The sequence below is a fragment of the Zophobas morio genome, unplaced genomic scaffold (genome assembly GCF_036711695.1).
Source record: "Zophobas morio isolate AGI-343-1 ecotype UQ-CSIRO unplaced genomic scaffold, CSIRO_AGI_Zmor_V1 ptg000029l, whole genome shotgun sequence".
Taxonomy (NCBI): Eukaryota; Metazoa; Arthropoda; class Insecta; order Coleoptera; family Tenebrionidae; genus Zophobas; species Zophobas morio.
Window position 1 is genome coordinate 8472966 of NW_026972134.1, and position 26440 is coordinate 8499405.

At 33.5% G+C, this 26440-nt stretch overlaps 2 protein-coding genes across 2 annotated transcripts; one reads left to right on the forward strand and one right to left on the reverse strand.

Moving 5' to 3' along the window:
* Positions 1 to 10705: 10705 nt before the first annotated feature.
* Positions 10706 to 13332, forward strand: LOC135137590 (ubiquinone biosynthesis O-methyltransferase, mitochondrial-like). The gene is made up of 4 exons (XM_064067281.1): positions 10706 to 10799; positions 11574 to 11800; positions 11868 to 12281; positions 12336 to 13332. The coding sequence occupies exons 1-4, from the start codon at positions 10774 to 10776 to the stop codon at positions 12455 to 12457; spliced, it is 789 nt and encodes a 262-aa protein (XP_063923351.1). The 5' UTR covers positions 10706 to 10773; the 3' UTR covers positions 12458 to 13332.
* A 760-nt stretch (positions 13333 to 14092) lies between these two features.
* On the reverse strand, positions 14093 to 15297 carry LOC135137591 (uncharacterized). Its single transcript, XM_064067282.1, has 2 exons — positions 15220 to 15297; positions 14093 to 15161 (listed from the first exon to the last, which is right to left on the reverse strand). Exon 2 carries the CDS (start codon positions 15105 to 15107, stop codon positions 14454 to 14456), a length of 654 nt encoding a protein of 217 aa, XP_063923352.1. The 5' UTR covers positions 15108 to 15161; positions 15220 to 15297; the 3' UTR covers positions 14093 to 14453.
* Between the last annotated feature and the right edge of the window lie 11143 nt (positions 15298 to 26440).

The following is a 26440-nucleotide window of genomic DNA, read 5'->3' on the forward strand; positions in this document are numbered from 1 at the left end:
CTTTCCTTTTGCCATGAACACTTTTTTTTATAAATAGATCGACGGTGGCTCTCCCTAAATTTTCCATTACAATTTTATCGTTGTAAGACAGGAACATTTTTATTAAATATTCAACTGAATTCATTATTTTTATTTAAAATCAAGCAATTTCACTCGCACAGATGAAAATGAACCCCCGAAGTTGAATACTGCTAGCGGTCACTGTTGAAACGTGATCCGATTCCAACCAAATTTACTACTAGAGACGCGGTACCCATGGCAACGATGTAAACAAAACGTCTAAATCTTATACTATTAAACGAGTAAAGTTTGTATATATATAAATATATAATGGGTTTCTCGAAAACGGCTCTAACGATTTCGATTAAATTTACAGGTTGGGGGTTTTTTGGGTCAAGAAATCAATTGATCGTAGTTTTAACTTCTGAAAATTATAGCTTCATACATTTTCAGCAATTTTCAGGCAGTGAATTATATTTGTTGCTAGGCAACATCAGATGACACTACAAAAACACGAGATTGTTTTATAAGAGAAGTTTGGGTGACAGTCTGACAGTACGTTTGACGTACCTTTTTATCTTCAATTGTACGTACCGAAACATACTCCACTGTATAGAGGACGTTAAAATTCACCTTCTGAGGTGAGAAAATTTACGGAAAACTAAACAGTGAGCGGATAAAAGGCACACGAAAGTGTGTTGAATTGAGGTTATGTTGTCAAGCATTCAATTCAGAGGTTCCACGGTCGGAGTCAAAATGTGATCGTTTTCCGGGATGGGACTGTGTTATTTGAGTTTTTGGGCTCAACGTTTCGCACACTTTAGTAAGTGGCATCCTCGGGAGCAGGGTTGAGATTGAGAAATTAGGAATAACGCAAAAGAGCACGGTAACTCAGTATGTTAACCACACCAGAGGCGAAACTCTTCTGGCAGTAAGAATGTGGTTGTGATCTTTTTCTAGAGTCGAGAGAGAGAACTAGGAAAAAAAAAGAACGACACAGAGAGAACTTCGGTAACACATGAGATTGTAATAAATGTCAAACAATAATTCCAGTTTTATATTCTTTAATCTCTACATTTCACTCATCAGTGTTTAAAACAAAGACTGCTTATGGAATTTCTTTTTTAATGTGTATTTTTAGTTAGCGCGTGTACTTCAAAATGCATACTATACGCATATTTATCTGTCCTAATCTGATCTAATACTACCAAACGAGCCGAGTGAAGCTCGGTCAACCAGATATTAACTCATGAATCATGATTTGTTTTCGCCACGGTGTCTCCCCCAAGACACTACATTTTTAGAATAATTTTTTAAATATTGAAAATTAGTATTACGCTATGTCAGGTGTGTTTGTATAGTAAAACAGTTGCACAAACTACCTCAAAACAGTCACAGTCCACTACTGTAAGATACATAACTATTAATCTAAATTATTGCCATTGTAAAATACGTAATCTGTTAAAAAAATAAATGATAAATTGATAATTTTACTAAAATAAAACTACTAAAGGAGCAGTTACTTTTTATCTGTAGTATAAATAAATTTTCAGCCAATGAGTTCTAGGTATGTAATAGATAAAGGTATCATTTAAGTATCACTAACGATATTTTGCACTTTTGCTCAGACTAGAGAAGTATTTTAGTAAGACCCAATTAATAAGTAGCTAATTTCATGTTTTTGTTTCTACTTATTAGATTCCGGACACATGTACTAGTTAGTTTATACGGCGTTTACAATGCGATTTTTTTTTCATCTAGCATGTTTTTACAGAAAAGAGAGACAAATATACAGTAGATATTACATAACCAGTTGTGAAAAATTTCATGCAAAGGAGGTTTTCATAACGCTTTAAGTGCAAGATTTTTTCTAATTTTTGTTGTTAACACATTAATTTCAATTTTATGAAACTTCAAAATGCAATACTTACGTCTTGTTGACGAGATTCAATTATCAACACTGTTGTTCAATCTAGTGTTAGAGAAAGTCATTAAAAACCGTAAAATTAACAGACAAGGAACACTACACATAGAAAGCCCTCAATATACGATTTCACAGCTGTAAGTACATGTTTGCCGTCATCATGCACAGTTGACGTATATGTTTCAGTCCGCTTCTATAACAATTTTCTCACCGCACGTATACAAAAAGTACAACAAAAATATGTTCGATTCTGAAATTTTTTTAGATATTGAGGAAGCAGCTACTGCAGCAGTGTCGTCAATAATACCCGAAAAATCCAAAGACCTACTTTGCCAACAATAATTTCTAGTTCATAACTAAGTACGTAAAATATTTCATCACTAGTTATGAAAAATTAGTCAATTCGAAACTTCAATTATGTCTCTTTTCATGTCAAAATTAGAAGAAAGAGTTACCTATTGTTTATTATTTCTTTTTTGTAGATGTTGAAAATAATTGAAGATATAGTAATTGGTATTGACCTAGGTACGACAAATTGTTGTGTTTCAGTGTACCTTGATGATAACACGAATGTATTAAAATAGAAAATGATGCTGGACATCGCCAACTCAATCTAACTCCGCTGCGCTTCATAATTAACGAAAGCGTCGGCAAATTCTTTAAGTTTTCGTTGGACAGACGTTATACTTATTATTTGTATACATTTATTAATGTACACAGTTTTTGAGAGTGTTATTGGTGAAAATTCCGTCACCAAATGTATCCAGATTTTTAAGTGAAATTTAAAGTCAAAAGTTTTGCTGGAGTTCGATACAATAAAATAAATTGCCAGTGGACTTTAATGGAATTGCAGTTAGTCCTGAAAACAGATAGGTATTACAAGAAATTTTACTGATAAAAACGAAAAATAATCTTCACACAACATTTATTTATACTGTGAAAATAACATCGAAACAACATCATTTTAATAATATTAATAATAATAATAATAATAATAATAATAATAATCATGTCAATAAGAAGATGTCATTGATTTGGTTAAAAAAATCAAGTTTGTATGCCGAAACAGAAGGATTTGTGTTTGCTATTCAAGACCAAGTAATCAATACCAAGAATTATAGAAAATACATTATCAAAGATCCGAACATAAAAAACGACTGCTGTCGCCTATGCAAAGCAAAACCTGAAACGATCCAGCACATAATCTCTTCTTGCAGCATCCTAGCACAAACTGATTACAAAGCTAGACACGACAACGCAGCCAAAATCATTCACAAAGAATTAGCAACACTTATGAACTTAATCGAAGATACGACACCCTATTACACTTACATTCCGTCTCCATTCCTTGAAAATAACAAATACAAATTATACTGGGATCGCACAATACTTACAGACTTAAACATTACAGCTAACAGACCAGACATCATACTTATCAAAAAACACACGAACGAAGCCATTCTCATTGACATTGCTATTCCTAACACAAACAACATTATTCAAACATACAACACCAAGATTTCAAAATATCTACAATTATCGATAGAAATGAAATCCATGTTGAATCTTAAAAAAATTTCAATTCTACCCCTAGTTATCTCTAATGTAGGTGTAGTTCCAAATAGCTTAGTTGAGAATTTAAAGTCTTTGCATTTGAATGATTCAATAATTGTCAAAATTCAAAAAGCTGTTTTGTTAGGAACATGTCATATTGTTCGTAAGTTTCTTGAACAGTCTGATCATGTCAGTCAGATTAGATTAGCACCAGTAGGTCAGAGTAGTGTAGGTCACTTTTCATGTGATGCGCGGATAAATGGTCGGTAGTTACGCTGGACTTTTGGGGATGGGGTGAGATTAGAGAATAATAGCAGACTAATTTGTATGCTGTAATTCTAGAATCTCGAAAGTTGTTCTGTTAATCTAATCAATGCATATCATTACTTGGTCTTAGTACCCGTAATGATAGAAGTCTTGCCTGAATGCCGGTCATTTCCGGGTCAGTGGTGGGTCTTAATAATATATTTAACCCAATAACAAAATACAAAATGTCCAAGAAGGGTACCATTTAGGACACATTTTAAAATAATAAAAAATTAATTAATTAAAATATTATACCTAATTAAAAAATTAAACAAATATAATATACTAAATAAGTATCTAACTTACAGTAATACGCCCATTTTAAGTGCTGTTGAAATATCAGAATATAACATTTTGTGTGCGTTAGTTTTTAAGTGTTACAATATGTGCCACAAATATCAAAATTTGTTTTAAATTCTTATCAACTTTTTTCATTAAATAAGGAAGTAAATCAGTACAAACCAAATCATTGCAAGCGTTGCAAAAAAAACAGTGTTGTATTTCTCCTCACTTTTAGAACAACCGCCACCTGGAGAACAAGTAACACCGTCGTATTGTGGACAATTTTTAGCATCCAGATTAATATACTTCGTCATTGCCCAGTGCACCATATTTTTCATAGTTTCTATGTCAATTCCATCACAATCAAACGCAAAATATCCTATGTCACACTTTTCGTCGCAAAGCAAACCTGGAATTTCTTTGATGGGATTCGCAGTTACAAAAATATTTAAAAAATGGTAGCCATAATTAAAAATTCCCGGTGGTAAGATTTCAATAAAATTCCGTGACAAATCCAATGAGATGGCTGCAAAACCGTCCGCTATTCCGTCGAAGGCTTTTTCGCTGATGTCGGCTATGTTATTACGTTGGAAATCCAAAACAAGCAATGTGTTGTTAGATTGCAAGAATGCCAAAAATTTTTCTTGAAGGGATTTAATTCTGTTGTTGTCAAAAAACAAGACTGCAAGTTTTGGAGTGTACGTAAAGGCACCAGAATTGAATTCTTGCAAATGGTTGCTTGAAAGCGCTACTTCCTTTAAATTTGATAAATTCATAAAAGCGTTATCCTCTATTGCAGTGATAAAATTATCTTCTAAATTAATTCCTGCAATATCAATGTCCATAAAAGTGCCTGTTTTTATCACTTTAAGATTGTTTTTTGCCATATTTATGTGTCCAACATTTTTCAGCTGCTGAGAAAAGCAATCTTCTGTAACCTCTTGAATTCCACATTCCTTCAAAATCAGATACTTTACTTTATACTGAAAATCTAATATATTACAAGGTAATTTAGACACAGTTATTTTAAAAATCGATAACATGTTTACGTCGTTCGGAATTTCAATAAGCTGGGAATCTTCAATTTTTCTTTCTGTTAAGTTTTCAAACCGCATTGTGTAACTCACACTTAACGATTCTGTATTCACATGTAAAAAATGGAATAACCAAAGATAATTCAAACACTTGTTCCGAGACATTCTCGACTTGTAATGTGTACTTCACACAATACAACGCCAGTGTGCTTTTCTCGTGCAGCCAGAATTAACGATATCGTAATTGTTTTCAAATGATGCATTGCAGGATAATTTAATGATGCAAAGTTTAAGTTTTTGTCTTCGACTTACGTTATATAAGTTTTTCGATAGAGTATTGTGGGTTGTGAAATTCTTGCAATAAAAAAGCTTTGTAACAAGTAACAGAACTACCTACAGAAAATTTACTGCATTGATGATTATTGATCATAATTTAGCGAAGTGAAATAAAATTGTGAATTGTCTCTGTGATGTGTTTTAAAATTTGTAACTTTATTCTTATTCCTTTAAATTTTCTAGAAAGGCCATGGTTTGGGTGCTTTATTTCACATCCCCCTACCTCTAGTCACTCATTAACATTTCCAGATTTCATGTTTCCTCGACATTTCATAGCTTCCAGAATATTAAACATCTGTATAAAAAATTGTTCTAAAAAATATATGTTTCCACAATTTCGATGTTACATTTTTCATCGCATCATGAATGTTTCTGTTTTCTCCAATATATTTCGTGTATTTTTTCCTTGCATTGGCTTCCTCCTCCTACCTTCAACAAACAATGCTTCAACTGATTGATATTACTATTATTTTTTTATTTTATTTATTTACGGGATACCTCCTATAAACAAATAAAGTATTTATCCAATGAGTGTTAGGAAACTATTCGATTTAAATATAAATATAAATAAGAAGAAATAGTAAAAAAATACATGAAAACCTTCAATCCACTTTAGAAGACCAGCTTTAATGCCGCAGTGCTCAAGTCTGAGCAAAAGACGAGGAACAGGAACCCGATCAAATGCCTTGGAAAAGTCCAGGTACACAACGTCCAAAAACTGACCCATATCAAATTGTTTTGTCCAGTCCGAAAGACAACAGAGTAAGCTAGTGACAGTCGATTTTCCAGGAACAAATCCGTGTTGTTGCAAAGGTATTGTATTGTGTTCTATGAATGTTATCATGCTGTCATACATATATAACTGATTCCATCACTTTAACAACAATCGACGTAAGACTAACCGGACGATAATTCCCTGGGTCAAATTTATCCCCTTTCTTGTAAACTAGCCTGACAAATGCATTTTTCCAATCTGAAGGAATTAAACCTGAAGTAAATGAGCGACGGAAGAGAATACTCAGAGGCTTAGCCACAAAATTTGCACATCTTTTAAGTAAATTTACGGTTATGCTATCCGGACCCCTTCAACTTATTTAGTTTCTGGAGAATGATGTTTTCCGAGAAGTGTATTGAAGTAAGAGAATTAGAACAGGCCGTGGTGTTAATTGTTAAATTGCCAATAGATGGTTGGATTGTAAAAATCTTAGAAAAATTATGAGCAAACATATTGGTAACAGCCTGATAGTTATCAAGAAGATGACCTTTCTCGTCCTTTATCCTAAGTGTTTTGACTGGGCCCGTTAATCGTGTCCGTATATATTTATAAAAAACTTTGGGATTCTTCTGACTGGAAATTCGTTACTCGTGCTTTGATCTAGCTTCTCGGATAATCGAGGATAGTTTGTTTGAGAACATTCTGTGGGCTGCATAGTCAAAATCAGTTCCTGTACGTTTAAATGCTTTCCACAAATTCCGGTTACGTCGGATTAATTTAACGATTCCCTCTAAATCAAGTTGGTTTGTCTATAACTTGACTGAGATGACTGAGATGACTGCCTGATAAAAGATCTACCATTAACTGTGAGGACGCATTAGAAGAGCTAAGAATATTAGTCGACCATGAAATATCAGGCATATTGAAATCCCCAAATAAGAACAACTCTTTGTATGTGGCTGCTATGACTCCAAGAACTTTAAAGGTGAACCCATCATTATCAAGCTGTGAATTTGGTGGTCTGTATATGCTTCCTAATACAAACATAGTCGTTCTACTCTGTATTTTCAAGAACAGCGATTCGATGCCTAGCGTTTGAGCACCTAATGGGGTTACTACAAATTGGGACAGAATTTGATTATTAACGAAAATACACACACCCCCACCTCTGCTGCCAACTCTGTTTTTCCTGAAAATGGTGTAACTTGACAAAGAAACTAACGCATTCGGCATATCACCAGATAGCCATGTTTCAGTCAACAATACAAATTTTGGTTTAATATCATCTACTTCAATAACCAGTTCATTGTATTTAGCTGAAAGTAATGCTATATTGGTATATATCAATGAACTAACATAAACTTCAGAAAAAAATATAAGGAGAATATATAAGGATAATTATTGTTGTTAAATTTTCATACAATTTACTAAATAATAGAATAGATTGTCCATACCTCCTTGACAAGTTTTTCTTTGTTGTCCCTAGATTAAACTCCAGACAAATTCCTTTATTTTATGCACCTCCCTGTAAAACTAATGCTCTAAGTAGATCGCCCGTTGCGCTTATGTGCAACTATTGCAACTTAATTAGCAGTGACTGTAATTTCAATTTCGATTCAGCTCAACATATGTAAATCACTTCTAAAGTTGTTAGTCTTGTAATTGTATTAATATTATCCCTATTTGTTATTAATATGTTTAGTTTGAGGTTACTCCTATAAATATTTAAGTTTAAATTTCTGATCTTAACGGTCTACTATATTATTTTCATTAATTTGTAATTACCCTAATTTTCATTCTTATTTTTTTTTAATATCTTTAATAGGAGTATCTACTTACTCATAGATTCGTTTAAGTTGAAGACTCTAATCTGAGCGATTTAAATATTATTTTGTTTTCTTTAATTTGTAATGATTCTAATTTTCGTATTCATTTATTGTTAATATGTTTAATATGTGCTTACTCTTACATGCATTCAAGTCTCCTGCTTAATTATCATTTATATGCTTCATTTTTTTCTAATTGTTTCCTGTAATTGGTGTTTTTTGCCTGTTGGAAATAAAGATGATTATTATTATTATTAATATTAATATTATTATCTAATAGAAGGAAATTATGAAAAGCACTGAATATGATTTGAAAGGTTAAATTAACTATGTAATAAGAAAGGTTTGTGGTTAAAACTAAAAGTTTGTTTGTTAATGTTTACTCAATGACTCTTCCCAAAATTTCGTTTTTATTATTCAGAGAATCCTCTATGTATCCTTCCATATCACAATTCGAATACCAGCCACCGTGTTTCTTTACAACTGTTATATCTGCCCCAGAATCTACTAGTAGACTGCACTCGAACGCCTAAAACTATGACCCGTGTATTCTTCTGGATTTTCAAGGGCTAGAAAATGTGCAATTTTTCTGGGAATTGTTGAAAAAGTGCTCACTCTCACAGTTTGTAGCGTGCATTTTTGTTCTTGTAATTGATGAACAACCGTTTGTGTGAATATTCTGTATTTCCGAAAAACGTTAGCAGCAGGAACAGAGTTATTTGCATTGATGATATTAAATATTCTGGGTTTATAAGTCTTCATGTCCGGAATTTGAACTACAAATGCGCTATACCTCTGTTTTCAACATCATCGACTGATATGACCACCAATTCACCAATTCTACATCCTCCAAAAACTCCAACGATAAAAATTACTTTTTGCAGTAAGTATTCATTATCAGAAGCATTATTTAAAAACCTTTCCATTTCTTCGCGTGTGAACACCCTGGATTTCTTTGGCCTGTGCCCGACAGCTGTTGTTTTAGGGAAGCTGACACTTGATGAAATATATAACAATGAATAGTTTGAACCTCATAAATAATCATTACGATGTCATAAACCTGCTTATACCAATATTTTGGGAATAATTCGACCATAGTCCGTCGAAGATTTAGAATTTTTAGACTGTCCAGAAATATAAGCTAAAATTATTCTTTCGTCTACTCCTTTTACATGCTTTCGCTTCCACCATTCACAAAAATTCATATACTACTTTTCATCTGAATGTTTATTCATATTTATTGATGCTTTCCTATGAAAAGGTAAGTTTAAAGTTAAAGTTAACATAGCATGCATGTGTTTCTAGTGAGTTTTTGCATATAAAATATTTTGATGACGTCATCAACATTTTAGGACGGACACATATTTTGAATAGGTGCAGGGTAGTACTATTAATATCAGTACTGTATCCTCAAACTTTCAGGAAAATGGGATGGGCAGTAAAACATGTCGCCGCATTCATTATTTTTTTTAATCACCTAGTATAAGCAATTCAAAAAAATATTAATGCATATATAAACCACAAGTATAGACTCTTAATACTGTGTATATTTTAAATTTATTGGGTAAACTGTTGAGATGACGTCATCAAGTTATTTCTGGAGGGAATAAACGGATATATTTTAATCAACGATTCACCATGCTTACGATAACTGTAAAACGTTAGAGATTTCAGACTCGCTTTTACATGTTCAAAAAAATGATATAAAATTTTGTGTTATGTCATTTTAAAAAATTAATTAACATTTACTACTGCTTAAAGAAGACTCGGAATTAGATGTTCAAAAGCAAGAATTTGGAGAAGTGAGTGTTGGTTTGGGTATCTCGAAAAATGCGTTGAAAATTTGTAAGTTTTTTTAATAGAGGTCACGCTCTTTTGATGATAGTGTTAAATTCTTATCTATTATTACATCATTCACGAACATTTGTTATATACGATTGTAACGTAGTCGCAATTTTTATGTATTTTTCCATTAAACACGATTGTTTTTCTTTTCTTGTAGGTGTTGTGTATTTTCCTTGTACTCATTAAAATATCATCAAATGTTTTAGTCTGATTTTACGTGACATTCTTTCGATGTATAAACAATTAAACATAAATAAATAAACATTTGGCGTCAGATTGCTATTATCTAGTGTTGAAGGACAAGGGTTGTTAGAGATGGATTATATTAAGTTCAACATGGTGAGTCATCAGAATCTGACAACGGACTGTCAGTCAGTAGCGTAACATGCACACTTCAGAACGGGGTGGTTTTTAAATTTATTTTTTTAAATCGCAAACATAACGCACGGAAATATAAACTTAAGTGACTTGGTCAACACGCTAGTACGAATGCGAATAATTCTATTAGGCACTAATCTAAGCAGGTACAGATACCCATTGCAGGTAGAAAAGTTCACTATGACACAAAAACGATGACTGACGCCCCTGAGGCTGCGCCCATTCGAAAATTCTAGATATGTTTCATTGTACTTCAGGAGCGAGGGAAGTTCTGTCGAAATAACGTTCGACTAATTTTTTTAAGTGATTATAATGAGGTATAAGCGTCTAATTGTTTTTTCAGTATTTGCCTTTGTTAAATTTTAACATAAAATAATAAAATAAACATTAAGGATAAAAAATTATCGGTAAATAAGAGCACTGATATTATAAAATACATGACAACAGAAAGTTCAGGGCCAAGCTATTGATATACGCTATCCAAAAATATGCAATAACACTGCATAAAAATTATACTTGTAGACATTATCAAATAACGAGTTTTAATTCACTGCTCAACTGTTTGTAGTAAATATGTCCCAGTTTGGAGCAACATTTCGGTAAGTTTAAGAATTTTTGTTATTTTATTAAGCTGTGAGATTAAATTAATTTGAACTTCTGAGGTGAAAACTGGACGTGCTACTGAAACATATGCCCAACAATGAGACTATTAAAACGTAATGTAAATAATTGTATATCTTTGTAGGTGGTGTTGTTTCAGCATGTAAAACCCAAAATAATAATTTTTTCGCTATTTTCGACGACCTTAATTTATTTGTGACTCGTCAAGTTTCTCTTTTGAAAAAATATTAAGCTTTTGTAATTTAACAGATATAGTAACAGTGTTATTTATTTTTTCCAAATCGTGTACACCAATTTGGGGTAGAATTTAATATCGTTTGATTTATTTTTCAAGTTATATTTAAAAATAAAATTCTTCATTAACTATCATCTCAAGAGCAAAAAATTATCAGAATATTGTCTCTCTTTTAACTAATTTGTAGACATTGTTAGAAGAAACCCTTCAAAATATTGTTTTTTGCAAATGTGTTCAACGATTTTCCGAACTTTTCAAAATTAAAGAATGAAGGTGTTGTTTTTTTTTATAAATTACTTAATCATACATCAGTGTGATAAGGTGCCATTAATTGAGTGTTGTACTAATTTACTCAAAAAGAAAACTGGATAAAATGAGTAAATCAGTTTCCCATAGATCGATGAAAACCAGGGAGTAAATAATTAATGAACGCAGGTTATTAAGGGTGAAACATTTCCGAAACTATAAAATACTATAACCTCACAAATTATTTCCGAATTAACAAAGCTAATTTTAGGTCTTTTTCAACAAGAAGAACCTTAGAATCAAAACAAACAGAAATATTCTCTAAAATGTCTGAGAAATGGTGGGATCCTAACGGTACAGTAAAACCTCTTCATGCGATGAATTTATTACGAATTCCTTGGATTAGAGATCGCTTAGGTGCTATCGGTGCTTTTAAACCCGCTATAACAGAAAGTACTCCACTTTCCGGATTGTCTATTTTAGACGTGGGTTGCGGAGGTAAATACGTTGATTAAAAATATTTATAATTTTGTTGTAAAAAAATTTTTGAAATATGGCATTCTAGGTGGATTTTTGTCAGAGCCTTTGAGTCGTTTAGGAGGAAATGTCGTAGGTTTGGACTGCAACAGCGACATGTTAAATGTAGCAATTTCACGTTTAGAAAAAAAGAATCTTTCGAATTTAAACTATGTACAGTCGACAATTGAAGAATACGTTGACGAAAATATGGAAAATTACGACGTCGTGGTGGCTTCCGAAGTTATCGAACACGTTGAAAAAAAGGGTGAATTCATCAAGTGTTGCGTCAAATGTCTTAAACCAGGAGGATCTATGTTCGTCACAACGAACAGCAAGTCTGTGATCTCGGGATTTTTTGGCATTACGGTAGCGGAAAAAATTTTTCGACTGGTACCTGAAGGGACCCACCACTATGATATGTTTGTCGACCTCGACGATCTGAAACAGTTACTTCAGAAAGGTATTCAGGTTTCAGTAAAGTTAAGTACATATTTTAGTTTATGGCATTTTGCAGAAGAGTGCGATACGATTTTTAGCAGTGGAATGGTGTACAACCCTTTTATTAATAAATGGTATTTTATAGAAAATCCCTACATTTTGCATTATGCGCTGCACGCTATGAAGGTGAAAAAGTAGTTTGAATGTTGAACTTTGACTTTTAGCAACGTAAAAATAAATACTGTATGATCTGAAAACTGTCAAATATAGTGTAAAAAATTTACAAATGCCAAATTTACAAATTTATAATTATTAATAAGAGTAAGGTTTTTCTTCCATAGAAAAATAAAGAAACAACAAAAGTTATTTTATTTTCTAAATAAGTAACTGCTCAGAGAAGATTATTTAGTCACAATGAAAAACTGAAAACGATAGCCAGATCAGCGTTTTTCACCACAATAATAATGTTGCAAAACTTTGTCTAAAATTAATTAGGTAGAATTTTCCTCGTCCCTGAAATAGTCCAACAAATCCAGCTTTTTCGATAATTCCTATAAGTTAAGAAATACACTTAGATAAAATATATCACATCTTCGGGCTATTAGTACCACACTCCAATGTAGTCTTTATTTTCATTCCATCTACTTTGGAATTTTTTGTTCTACAAAATTAGGTCTGTATTTCCTTATGTAACATTATTTGCATACCTTCTAGTGCATTAGGGACTTTATGGTGTCAAATTTCTCCAAAATCATATGAAGTTTAATGTAATAAGTCTGCATGCAAGTGACGAAAATAAAATATTAGATGTTACCAGTTGTTACTAGGAAACTTTAAACGAATAATATTTGGGGTCCTGATGGCATACTGGCGTTCATTTTCAAACATTGTACATCTGTTTTAACCGATCCATTGTCAATTCTTTTTAATTTAAGTATTTTCACAGAAATGTAGGTACTAACATTGTAAAGTTGCTGAAGATCTCGAAAAAGTGATGAGCATTTTGACATCTCTAGATACGATTCTTCTGACTAACAAAATTTTAAGATCAAATATATAAATCTAAACCCAAACGTGATTACCATTTTCGTCCTGAGTTGTCCGTATTGCAGAGCGATTCAAGTCATCGAGTGAGAAAAGAATATCCTGATAGAACTTACTGCCAAAGGTGAATGTGATATCGTTTTGAAATACAAGGATAATGGCTCATATATTGCTAAGAAAAATGTATACAAGATGGTTTATCAAAAAAATAGTGCAGTTTTATTATTACACAGTGGCTGGGATGCGAAGCAGACTTTGAGAGTTTTCTCTTAATGTTAACTCTATTGTTTATGACATCATTATTAGTATTTACTAAACTTGGTTATTCGACAAAATATCATATAAAGAATTGCAACTAATAAGTACCTAACTATTGGTATATTACATACTGAGGAAGAAAGTATTTAATTCCTGTCGAGAGAACTATACCTAGTTTATCGAGAGGCGCAGCCTCGAGGTGAACTAGTTCTCGAGACAGGAATGATACTTTTGCCGGGCTTTGTAAAGGGTGTTTCAAAATGATTTTTATCTAGTTAGCTTTGAAATCGCTTCAACTCCTATCTTTCACTTGATGAAAATCTGCAACCATAGGCGACTAGATGAAAATCATTTTGAAACAAGTTGTAAAATATTTTTTTCACTACTAGCCTCAGAAGACTTCATTATATATCGTGTTTGATGCTTGAGAAATTACTGTTCTCCACCTTACCCAATAATGGATTTTTCTCTCCTACTAGTAGATAATGAAAATAATTGACAGTATTGCCATGGTTACCTTAGAATGTCGTAGTTGAGGTGTTTACTTGACATTAAGCTGCCACATTTTATACATTGTTTATTAATGACAGATGATGTAGAACTGGGAAGCTGAAATTTCTTGCGAAATCTTAAATTTGCCGCCTGGACCACACTCCAGCAAGAATGCCACCAGAGCAATCATGAAAAATCTATTGCAGTTATTCTTACGAGCACGCGACATTTTTAACCTCTAATTTGTGTAATCTGTTAAGAAGTAGTATTTTTATAATAAATAATGAAAATGTTAATGTAGAAATAATATTGTGTTATTCGAAAGACAAATGTTTATTAAAAAATTGAGAATAATAAGTATTAACAACAAAGTAACTAAAGATTAACACCTCAACTATAATTATTTGAAATAATAGTTAATTGTGCAGTTGTGGCACGTCATATTGATTCCCGATGTATTGCGATTGGAGGTAAAGTTCTCCACCGGTATAGTTATTTCACTGTTTGTAGCAGCATGTGTGGAAGTAGATGGCATTTCACTACACACTTCTTCACTCCTCTCACATAAAATATTGGAAGAGCTAGGAGCAGGTAGGTTAATGTGATGAGGTGTTCCCTGAATTATATTTGCAATTCTTCTTTTGTCAGTGAGAGACTCCTCAACATACCCTTCAGCAACCATTGAGCTTTTCCAGCCCCCATGGCGTTTGAGTGATAATATGTCCCCACCCATATCAGCCAAAATAGTCGCTGATGTTCGCCTCAATGTATGGCCAGTAAATTCGTCGACATTTGGCAGTTGTAGGTATTGAGCTATTTTATAAGGTGTCTTGCTTATCGTATTATGTCCCATGTTTTGTCTAGTCGGTTTTCCACCTCTAAACCCAATGAAAAGCCTTGCCATATCAGGAGACGGCCTTTTTGTCAAGTATTTTTTAACCACATCAATCCAGGTGGGCTCCATAATGACAAATTTTCGAGAAGATTTTGTTTTTGTTTGAGGGATATTTATGACTATCATATCCTCTCGTGTATCTACATCTGTCATTTTCATGTTGCAGAGCTCATCTGTCCGACAAGCTCCTGCAATTCCTATAATGAGAATAACCTGGAAGCAAATGTAATTTGGCGTTTTTTAAAATCTCATTGTCAATTAACAGAATTACCTTAGACGAAAGAAAAATTTCATCAGGTGCTTCTAAAATAAATTTTGTGATTTGATGCTTCTCAAAAACAGCCGCCTTTTTGGGTGTGTAGGAATCATTTTTGCGTTTGAGAATAGTACATTATGGAACTAGTGGATGAAGTTGAATTTCAACGGCGAGAGTGATTTTTTCACACGAGCGAGTGCAACGAGCGAGTGCGAAAAAGAAACTCGAGCCGTTGAAATTTCTTCATCCGCGAGTTGCATATACTATTTTTTCTAAGAAATTAGGAAATAAATGTTTGTTTATGGTAGGTATTTTATTTTTGAAATACATTAACTGTAATAGAACAATTTGTGCAATTATCACCAATAATATTTACACTTTTATCGTAAGTATTATTTGAACTTGTATCTTTGTTTAAACTTAGTTGGCTGCTTCCTGTATCAATAACTGCACTTGTATCAGATTCGAAAATGCCGCATTGGCAGCATTCAAAATTTCTTCAGAAACTTCGTCAGTCTCACTCATGTTCATTGTTTTCACTTGTGTAAACTAGCAGTATTAAACGTCAAACACTAACGGGTCGTCCAGCCTAGGCGTCATGATTTTCGAAGCGCGCGAAGCGGACGGTGCGGTCGGTGCAGGCGATACGCGACACGTTTCGCTAGCTGCGCAACGCTCAGGCTGGACGACCCGTTAAAATCGTAGACGGCCGAGTATTTTTCCACTAGAGGGTGAAATGAAATTTCATCCACTGCCAGCGATGGGAAAATGACAAACTTCAACCTTAATGAGTAGAAAAAAGCAATTACTTTATAATATTTTGAAATATCCACATTTTCTTTTAATTTAAGAGTTTGTTTTAACATAGAAAATGTGGCCCATAGATTGGAAGCTTTTTTGTTTTTAGCTTTTTCTTCCATATAAACAAGAAGGACATTTTCTGACACTTTGGCCACTTTTTTAATTTTGCACCAATCTTTGAATTGTGCGTAAACTTTTAAGTAGAACTCTTTTGATTTTTGTGACAGTAATTGATCACACTGCACGTTACTTGCTTCTTTTCGGATTTCTGGCGGGGTGCACACACTAGTATCTTCGTCGCTAGTCGACATTTTGCTCTTTATTAAGATTTTTGGTTTAATGTCATTTTTATTCATTTGTTTTCACAGGCTATTTGATTTTCATGGATATCTTAAATTCGTTCCGACTTTTATACATTGTCATTAAAGAAAAGTTAAACAAATGTGCTAGTAGTGAAAAAAATAATATATAAACCACGGGAGAGAACCATTTTATAGCCTCGCTTTCATTATTACCCTCGACGCTACGCGTCTCGGGTATAATTCAGCTCGGCTATAAAAATTGTTTTCTCTCCCTTGGTATATAATTACTATTATTCACAATCATTTAATAATACAAGCAACAATACTATAATAAAAACCTACCTCTATAATAATACGTACGGTTTATTTCAGTGAGATATTAACACTTAGTGGGCGCTGGACGATTGACATTTTGTTAAATTAATTAACAAAAATCACACAAAATCTGTAACCAAATTTGCATTTTCTCAGTTTTTTAACAAATAAAATTGTGAAAGAGAGTTTACTCCTCCAGAGTTGCGAAAATCTGCAGAAAAATTAATCATCACACTGTCGCACAAAACTTTTAGCAACGGCATATGTCAATTATGTCCTTGAATTGTCAACATAACCTCATTCGTAGTAGTGCCGGTTTTTTGTTTACTTTTTTAACGAATTTCAATAGCAAATCAATCGAAATCTGGTGAACCGTAACGGCTGCCTGACTAATCTCTGGTCTTCATTTTCACTATCACTTGAATTGACCCCTACTCCGGCAGGTCAGTGGCTTGCAGCCAACGTTACGTATCGCGAAGAAAATTACGCGAAAAATAATGTTAACGGCATGTCAGTTGATGATTTGAAAATCCATGTTCACGAAATAAGAGTAATAATAATTCTAATAATGTTCAGGTATCCGTCTCGTTGACAATAAAACTATTTGTGTGAATTATCAAAAATAATCCACAACTGGAAAGCGAGAAGCGAGCAAGGCAAGGCTGTAGCGATAGGTACTGCGGGCCGATAGTGGGGGTAAATAAATTTCGACCGCCCAGCTCCAATTGTAACAAAAGTTAGCTGCGGGGGCGAAGCTCCTCAAAACCACGCTAAAACGACGCATGCGTATACGACATTTATGAGAGGTATTGAAGTGGATAGTGACGTCCTGTTCTGTGGTGACGTCTCTGGTCTTCGTTATCATTATCAGAGTATCACAATCACTATTTTCAGAAAAATTTGCCAAACCAAAATTTGTCGTGCGGCCGCCATTGCAGTAAATACTTTCATTTGATAATTTGACATTCAAAGTTCAAATCGAGGGTACCGTAGACAGTAGGTCATTTCTGACCGCTTACGCGTCATTGCTGCCCGCTTTCAGGCTTTTCCCGACTCATTGAAAAATGTATCGTGGAATCGCTGACTTTCTAGCCTTTCAGAGGTCAGAAATCAATGAAACATATCCAGCATTTTCGAATGGGCGCAGCCTCAGGGACGTCCGTCATCGTTTCTGTGTCATAGTGAACTTTTCTACCTTCAATGGGTACTGTACCTGCTTAGATTAGTGCCTAATAGAATTATTCGCATTCGTGCTAGCGTGTTGACCAAGTCACTTAAGTTTATGTTGCCGTGCGTTATGGTTTGCGATTTAAAAAAATAAATTTAAAAACCACCCCCTTCTCAAGTGTGCATGTTACTCTACTGACTGACAGTCCGTTGTCAGATTCTGATGACTCACCATGTTGAACTTAATATAATCCATCTCTAACAACCCTTGTCCTTCAACACTAGGTAATAGCAATCTGACGCTTAAATGTTTTATTATTTATGTTTAATTGTTTATAATCGAAAGAATGTCACGTAAAATCAGACTAAACGATTTGATGATATTTTAATGAGTACAAGAAAAATACACAACCCCTACAAAAAAAGAAAGACAATCGTGTTTAATGGAAAAATACATAAAAATTGCGACTACATTACAATCGTATTTAACAAATGTTCGTGAATGATGTAATAATAGATAAGAACTTAACACTATCATCAAAAGAGCGTGACCTCTATTAAAAAAACTTACAAATTTGCAACGCATTTTTCGAGATACCCAAACCAACACTTACTTCTCCAAATTCTTGCTTTTGAACATCTAATTCCGAGTCTTCTTTAAGCAATAGTAAATGTTAATTAATTTTTTAAAATGACATAAAAAACAAAATTTTATATAATTTTTTTGAACATGTAAAAGCGAGTCTGAAATCTCTAACGTTTTGCAGTTATCGTAAGCATGGTGAATCGTTGATTAAAATATATCCGTTATTCCCTCCAGAAATAAGTTGATGACGTCATCTCAACATTTTACCCAATAAATTTAAAATATACACAGTATTAAGAGTCTATACTTGTGGTTTATATATGCATTAATATTTTTTTATTGCTTATACTAGGTGATTAAGAAAAATAATGAATGCGGTGACATGTTTTACTGCCCATCTCATTTTTCTGAAAGTTTGAGGATACAGTACTGCTATTAATAGTATTAACCTGCACCTATTCAAAATATGTGTCCGTCCTAAACTGTTGATGACGTCATTAAAATATTTTATATGGACAATCCAACTCGAAAATTCTTAACCAATACAATGGCAGAATTGTTTGAAATTTGTCCAATGGCATTCACCGAAAATTTTTTTCAGTGAAAAAACATTCTTCTGTCAGGCAACAACACTGTTTTTCAGCGAAATAAATTATGTCAAATTAATTTGTCAAACTTGTCAAATGAACTTTAATAAAAAAACGATAATACAAATTACTTTTCTGTTGGCGTTAAAGGCATAATCTTCCAAAATACTGGCCACCTCGTTCATTTCGACTGCTTTATTTAGAGGAAACTTGCGTATTTCACAAAATTCTGTAAACTGCTTCCAAATTGAATCTTGCGTTCTTGCGGTCTTTCGGCACTGACTTTCTTTCACTGCATTTCGAATTTCATACACAGACTTATTACCAAATCTTGCTCCCAGAATTAAAAAAATCAACCAGCAGCACACACAAAATTTGATGTTTAGAAGTTTATTTACGTTTTGCCTTGTTGTTTTGTTACTATTTAGACTAAGTAGGTATGGTTACTCAACGAATACGCTAACTATAAATCATGTGAATTATTGTCCGTAAAAAGTAAATAAAAATTTTCTCTTTGGATTGTCAAGCCGAATATAACCCGTGATCTGATTTTTTCAGCAAAATTTGTGTGAAAATTAACTCGTAGCTGTTGCTTTTGGAAAATCACACTCGTCTCCTTCGTCGACTCGTGTGATTTTCGTCGCAACAGCTACTCGTTAATTTGTGTCACAAATTTTGTCGGAAAAAATCAGACCACTTGTTATATTATATTTGAAAAACTCACTAGAAACACATGCATGCTATGTTAACGTTAACTTGAAACCTACCTTTTCATAGGAAAGCATCAATAAATATGAATAAACATAGTATATGAATTTTTGTGAATGATCGAAGCGAAAGCATGTGAAAGGAGTAGACGAAAGAATAATTTTAGCTTATACTTCTGAACAGTCTAAAAATTCTAAATCTTCGACGGACTATGGTCGAATTATTCCCAAAATATTGGTATAAGCAGGTTTATGACATCGTAGTGATTATTTATGAGGTTCAAACTATTCATTGTTATAGATTTCATCAAGTGTCAGCTTCCCTAAAACAACAGCTGTCGGGCACAGACCAAAGAAATCCAGGGTGTTCACACGCGAAGAAATGGAAAGGTTTTTAAATAATGCTTCTGATAATGAATACTTACTGCAAAAAGTAATTTTTATCGTGGGAGTTTTTGGAGGATGTAGAATTGGTGAATTGGTGGTCATATCAGTCGATGATGTTGAAGACAGAAGTAGCGCATTTGTAGTTCAAATTCCGGACATGAAGACTCATAAACCCAGAATATTTAATATCATCAATGCAAATAACTCTGTTCCTGCTGCTAACGTTTTTCGTAAATACAGAATATTCACACAAACGGTTGTTCATCAATTACAAGAACAAAAATGCACGCTACAAACTGTGAGAGTGAGCACTTTTTCAACAATTCCCAGAAAAATTGCACATTTTCTAGCTCTTGAAAATCCAGAAGAATACACGGGTCATAGTTTTAGGCGTTCGAGTGCAGTCTATTAGTAGATTCTGGGGCAGATATAACAGTTGTAAAGAAACACGGTGGCTGGTATTCGAATTGTGATATGGAAGGATACATAGAGGATTCTCTGAATAATAAAAACGAAATTTCGGGAAGAGTCATTGAGTAAACATTAACAAACAAACTTTTAGTTGTAACCACAAACCTTTCTTATTACATAGTTAATTTAACCTTTCAAATCATATTCAGTGCTTTTCATAATTACCTTCTATTAGATAATAATATTAACATTAATAATAATAATAATCATCTTTATTTCCAACAGGCAAAAAACACCCAATTACAGGAAACAATTAGAAAAAAATGAAGCATATAAATGATAATTAAGCAGGAGACTTGAATGTATGTAAGAGTAAGCACATATTGAACATATTAACAATAAATGAATACGAAAATTAGAATCATTACAAATTAAAGAAAACAAAATAATATTTAAATCGCTCAGATTAGAGTCTTAAACTTAAACGAATCTATGAGTAAGTACATACTCCTATTAAAGATATTAATAAAAAATAAGAATGAAAATTAGGGTAATTACAAAATTAATGAAAATAATATAGTAGACCGTTAAGATCAGAAATTTAAACTTAAATATTTATAGGAGTAACCTCAAACTAAACATATTAATAACAAATAGGGATAATATTAATACAATTACAAGACTAACAACTTTAGAAGTGATTTACATATGTTGAGCTGAATCGAAATTGAAATTACAGTCACTGCTAATTAAGTTGCAATAGTTGCACATAAGCGCAACGGGCGATCTACTTAGAGCATTCGTTTTACAGGGAGGTGCATAAAATAAAGGAATTTATCTGGAGTTTAATCTAGGGACAACAAAGAAAAACTTGTCAAGGACAAATTTACTAATGTCAATAATATGTATTGTTTCATAAATGTACTTAAGTGGATCCATATTTTTACGTGGGTATAACTATACATTTCATAAAGTTATTTTACATAGGTAGCAGAGCTACCAGGGTATATTGAGTATTGGGGGTTTATTTATCAGGGGCTGGAGAAGAATAGATAACATATATTAAAAAACGTGCAGATAAAGCCTAGAATCAATTATAACGTATATAAAAACTCACAGAACTAATGCAGTTGCCATGCGTTTTTCTTAAATTCGGCATATAAAATAATTGGAGTATTAATCTTAATGAGTGGCTAATCATGGCGTCAACCAGTGGTGCTGATAATAAAAGTTCGCTAAAATGTGTGAAGCAACTAAGTCTTTTACAAAAAATACACAACGACAAAGAGATCCTCTTTGGAAAATTTTGTTCAACGTTGACGCGAACTACAAAGCAAGAAAAGTGAAATGAGGTGAAAGAATACGCTGTGTCGATAGGGATTATCACGAACGACAACGATTTTGCGCATGTGCGGGATACCATCTGGGGAAATCTTTAAATAAACTATAGTAAATTGCCATTTTTAGCCGTTGTGGCATTTTCTAATGTAGATGTACTTGTTCTTTCTAGCTTAAAATAGATAACAAACGACGCAGTGGAATGGAGGGTGGCACCGAATACAAAATGACTGAAGTGGACGATTTAGTTCTACAAATTATGGGAAAAGAATCACTAAACGTAAAAGGCCTTGGCATAGCTGATTCAATGCAAAATGAAGAGACTTTGGAGCAAATCTACCCCAGCTATCACCGGGGGCACAAAATCCTGCATTATCTGCACCACCATCAGCGCCTAGGCTTCCTCGAACGGGAACTGAAAATTGTGACCAACACAAACGTCAGCCCACGGAAAGCGATGTATCCCACTCGAAAAACCTCAAGTTGGAATAAGAAATAGAGCAGCTGAAGCTGATGAACTATAAACTCAGGCTTGAACTACTGGAAAAGGAGCGAAGCCTGGGCTTACAGCCTTCAGACTTCAACATTGGACGAGAATGTGAGAATGAATTGACCTTTGGAGAGTTATCTTAGTTTGTATTTTTGGTTTTAGTATTTTTACGCATTAATAAGATAGTTATAAAAAAACTTTAATTTTTGACATCGTGATCGTCTTCGACGGGTACGTTGTTGACACGTACAGTTACTGGCTTTTTTGTTATGTTGCAGAGAACAACCGAGCATATCACAACCTGGGCTGCATGTGATAGTTTTAAACGTAAATATGTCAAGCACGGAAACTTTTCCTTCAGTATTCCAATAGCCCTTTCTATAGCCGAACAGGTACGTTTATAAGCAATCCGAAAACGCCGTTGTGATGGATCATTCGGATTTCCAACGACGGGTGGAATAAGCCTCGTTTTTAAAGGATAAATGGAGTCGCCCATTAACACACCATCAGGAAATGACCTCCATCCTTGCCTCATTTAGGTATACAAACTTAAATTTTTTAAAACTCGAGCATCATTGACACTGCCTGGCCAATTCGCATTACAGAAATGGAAGGTGTAATAACATTTAAGGAATGATGCCCGTTCCGATCAATGAATGCAGCTTCATTTTCTGAAGGAGCATCTATTTCAATTAGTGTACCATCGACTACTCCACATATCACATTTTATCGAACCCACAGTCTATTGTCGATGGTTTTGCACAGCACTTTTCTAGCGTTTTCTGTGATTCTTCTACAGATCCTCTATCAGGTGATTCCAAATGCTGTGATATGTCCAATTGTGATAATTCTGTCTATGATATGTGTAACTGTGATATGTTGATATGTGACAAAATTCTTGGTTGTGATTTTAATATACCAGTGCTACACAAATTTAATATCACGGAAAATGGCATTATTGAAGCTAATCGGAAGATTAGACCTAACTTAACGATGGGTACTGACAACATTCCTGCTTTCTTTGTTCGGGACTGTATTTCATGTTTAGCAAAACCTTTGTGTTATTTATTCAATCTAATTGTTGAGTCGGCGGTTTTTCCATCTGTTTGGAAGACAGCGAAGGTCTGTCCAATATTTAAATCAGGATTAAACAAAGATGTTACTAATTACAGACCGATAGCTATCATACCTAATTTCGCTAAACTGTTTGAGACCATATTATCTAAGATTATTTATAGTCATGTTATTCATCAAATACCCGACTTTCAATATGGATTTGTTCAAGGTAAATCAACTAGTAAATCTTTGTGAATTTATACACTTTGTTTATACAGATTTGTCAAAAGCATTTGATAAGGTAAATCACAGGATTATGTTAAACAAATTAAAATCTTTTGGATTATGTAATAATTTAGTGTCTTTACTTAGATCTATACTTGCTGATCAAAAACAGTTTGTAGAGTATAGTGGTCACAAATCTTTTGTTTACGATTGTCTATCCGGATTGGTTCAAGGCTCAAATTTAGGTCCCCTATTATTTGTCATATTATTTATACACGATATTGTTAAAAGTGTAAGTCACGCCTGTAAAATCTTATTATATGCAGATGATCTTAAAATAATCAAAGTCATAGATAACATAAAAGATTGTCTAATTTTACAACGTAACATAGATTGGTGGAATGTTAATAGGAATTCAATGCATATTGAATGTACCCTGAGATATCGACTTGAATTTCGGCATTTCTGATTCGCTCAATCATATTTTCACATGTTGTTGGTTTTTGTTTGAAATCTTTGTTTTTGAGATAGCCCCACAAAAAGAAATCTGGCGGCAATTTACCGGACCAGCTTTACAGATCCAGTGACCATTGAAATCATTACTCATCATCAGTCATCAAGTACTTCACGTGCTACCATCGAATAGTGTGTCGTCATCATAAGGGAGTTGTTGGTTGCGCTGATATATTATAGATGGGAAACTCGTGTAGTAAAATTAAATTGTAATCTCAACTGCAGCGTCACTACGTGACTTGAGTGAAAACTAATACTTTTGCGGGTTATTTAAAAATAAACTTATATAATATGTGCCCACTTTTCTGGTATTAATAAACATTTATTAATGTACTTTTTACATTGGTTTTACGAATCAAAACAAAAAAATAAAAAATAATTATTTCATTCTGTCATATAGTTAAGTTTAAGTTAGGCAACCCAATGTACAAACATGTAAACAGGTGTAAATATGAATAAACGGGCAGTCGAAGCTGAACCATCTTGTGTGCAATACCTGCACCACCCGGCTCCTACCAAACAAGACATAACACATTCATTTCATTAAAAAAAAAAACTATATACATACATACTTAAAAAAACTAAATTAATTACATTAATTGGCTAAAACTTTTATATTCTTGATCTTCTCGCTGAATTTTTTATGGGCAAGATACTTTCTTTTTTTTGCCAAAACTTTTATAGTGTCGTGGACACTAAAATTAGTTTCATCACGCCCCCTTAATATTTTATTTACATTTCTGGTCCAGACATGAATATGAAATTCTGCGAGGTAATCAGAAAATAACTGTATCAAGTCATGTTCACTACATTCAAAATGATATTTTTGTGTGCTACAAACAAAGTGTACATATTTGCTAACTAATGGTTTAATCTGACTCTTATGTGATATTAGGGGCAACAAGTGTGTCAATAAAAATATGCTTCTTTTAAAAATCATATAAAAATTCGTATGTGGCAGCAACAGAGATTTTATTGAGTACGCCCGATATTTAAGTACTTTCGCCATTTACGTAATGGTTGTGGTTCCCTATTAAATTTTTCCTGCATTTATCACATTGTGTGATACCTTTCAAAATTTTTTTTGCAATGAAACCCCCAATATACACTTCCACGTTTTTTCTCAATATTGGTGTATCCTCGTAAAATTCCTGCATAATTTTGTCAGCTACAGTTCCATCAATATTAGGATTTGCTTCTTCAGCAACAGTTGTTCCTATTGTCTTATCTTTTCTAAATATAAATTCTTTTAAATTGTTCATGAAAACTGTATCGCCAGCTTGACAATTTACCCCTGGTGAATGCGTAGACATAAAATCACTAATTATCACTGACTTGTATGAATTACTAAATGCCTGGCATGTAGGGTTAATAGCCCGCGCTCCATGGCTTCTTAGTCGAGAGAAAAAAATTTCCACCGGATCTTGATTCAAGTTCCTTGTGCAAAGAAACTTAAAGTCTTCTGTTTTCAGTGTCGTCCAAAGATACCGAAAGCCTTTAAGTGCATGGATCCAGTTTTTCACGCTGGGAGGCGCAAATTGTCAACCATTTTTCTTAAAAAATTTCATACTGTCGAAAACAGTGACTGCTTGCAGCCAAAAGTCATAATGCAAGGAATTTGCAGTAACTGCAGGTCGTCATATAGAAACCACATGTTCTATCACACTTCTAACCTTCAATTTTCAAGAAATGTTGGCAGTTTGTTTTTTAAAATGTCTGGGTACATTTAACCATTCAAGTTGCCTTCAATAATGTGGCGATTCATTTTTGATTATTTACAATGAAAAGGTGGTATTTTTTATTGCAAACTTGCATACATAGGTTCTCATTAGGAAAAATTGGTCTAAAGAGTTTAGATAGTACTTCCCTCGCTGTCGGAAACGTGACGACGACATGCCTATTATGTTTTTTTTTCTCATTACATTTTTGGAGAATTTAAAAAAAAATTGTGATGACGTCATCCGTCATCAACATTTTTGCAAAGACACGTATATCAGTTTGGATAGATGTAGTGTAATGTTAAAAAAATTGGACTAGGCGGTTGAAATTTATGCGCTGCGTATGGACCACGGCAAACCAGTGGCTCGCAACCGATGCTACGCATCGCGAAGAAAATTTTGAGGAAACTAACGTTAACTGAACGTCAGTTAATGATTTTAAAATCCATATCCACGACATAATAATAATAATATTTTTAATAATTTTCAAGTGTCGGTCTCGCTGAAAATAAAACTATTTCTGTAAATTATTAAAAATTATGCACAATTGGAAAGCGAGAAACGAGTAAGCAAGGATGCACCGGCCGCACTTCAGATGGGTAGATAGGATGAATAAATTTTGACCGCCCAGCT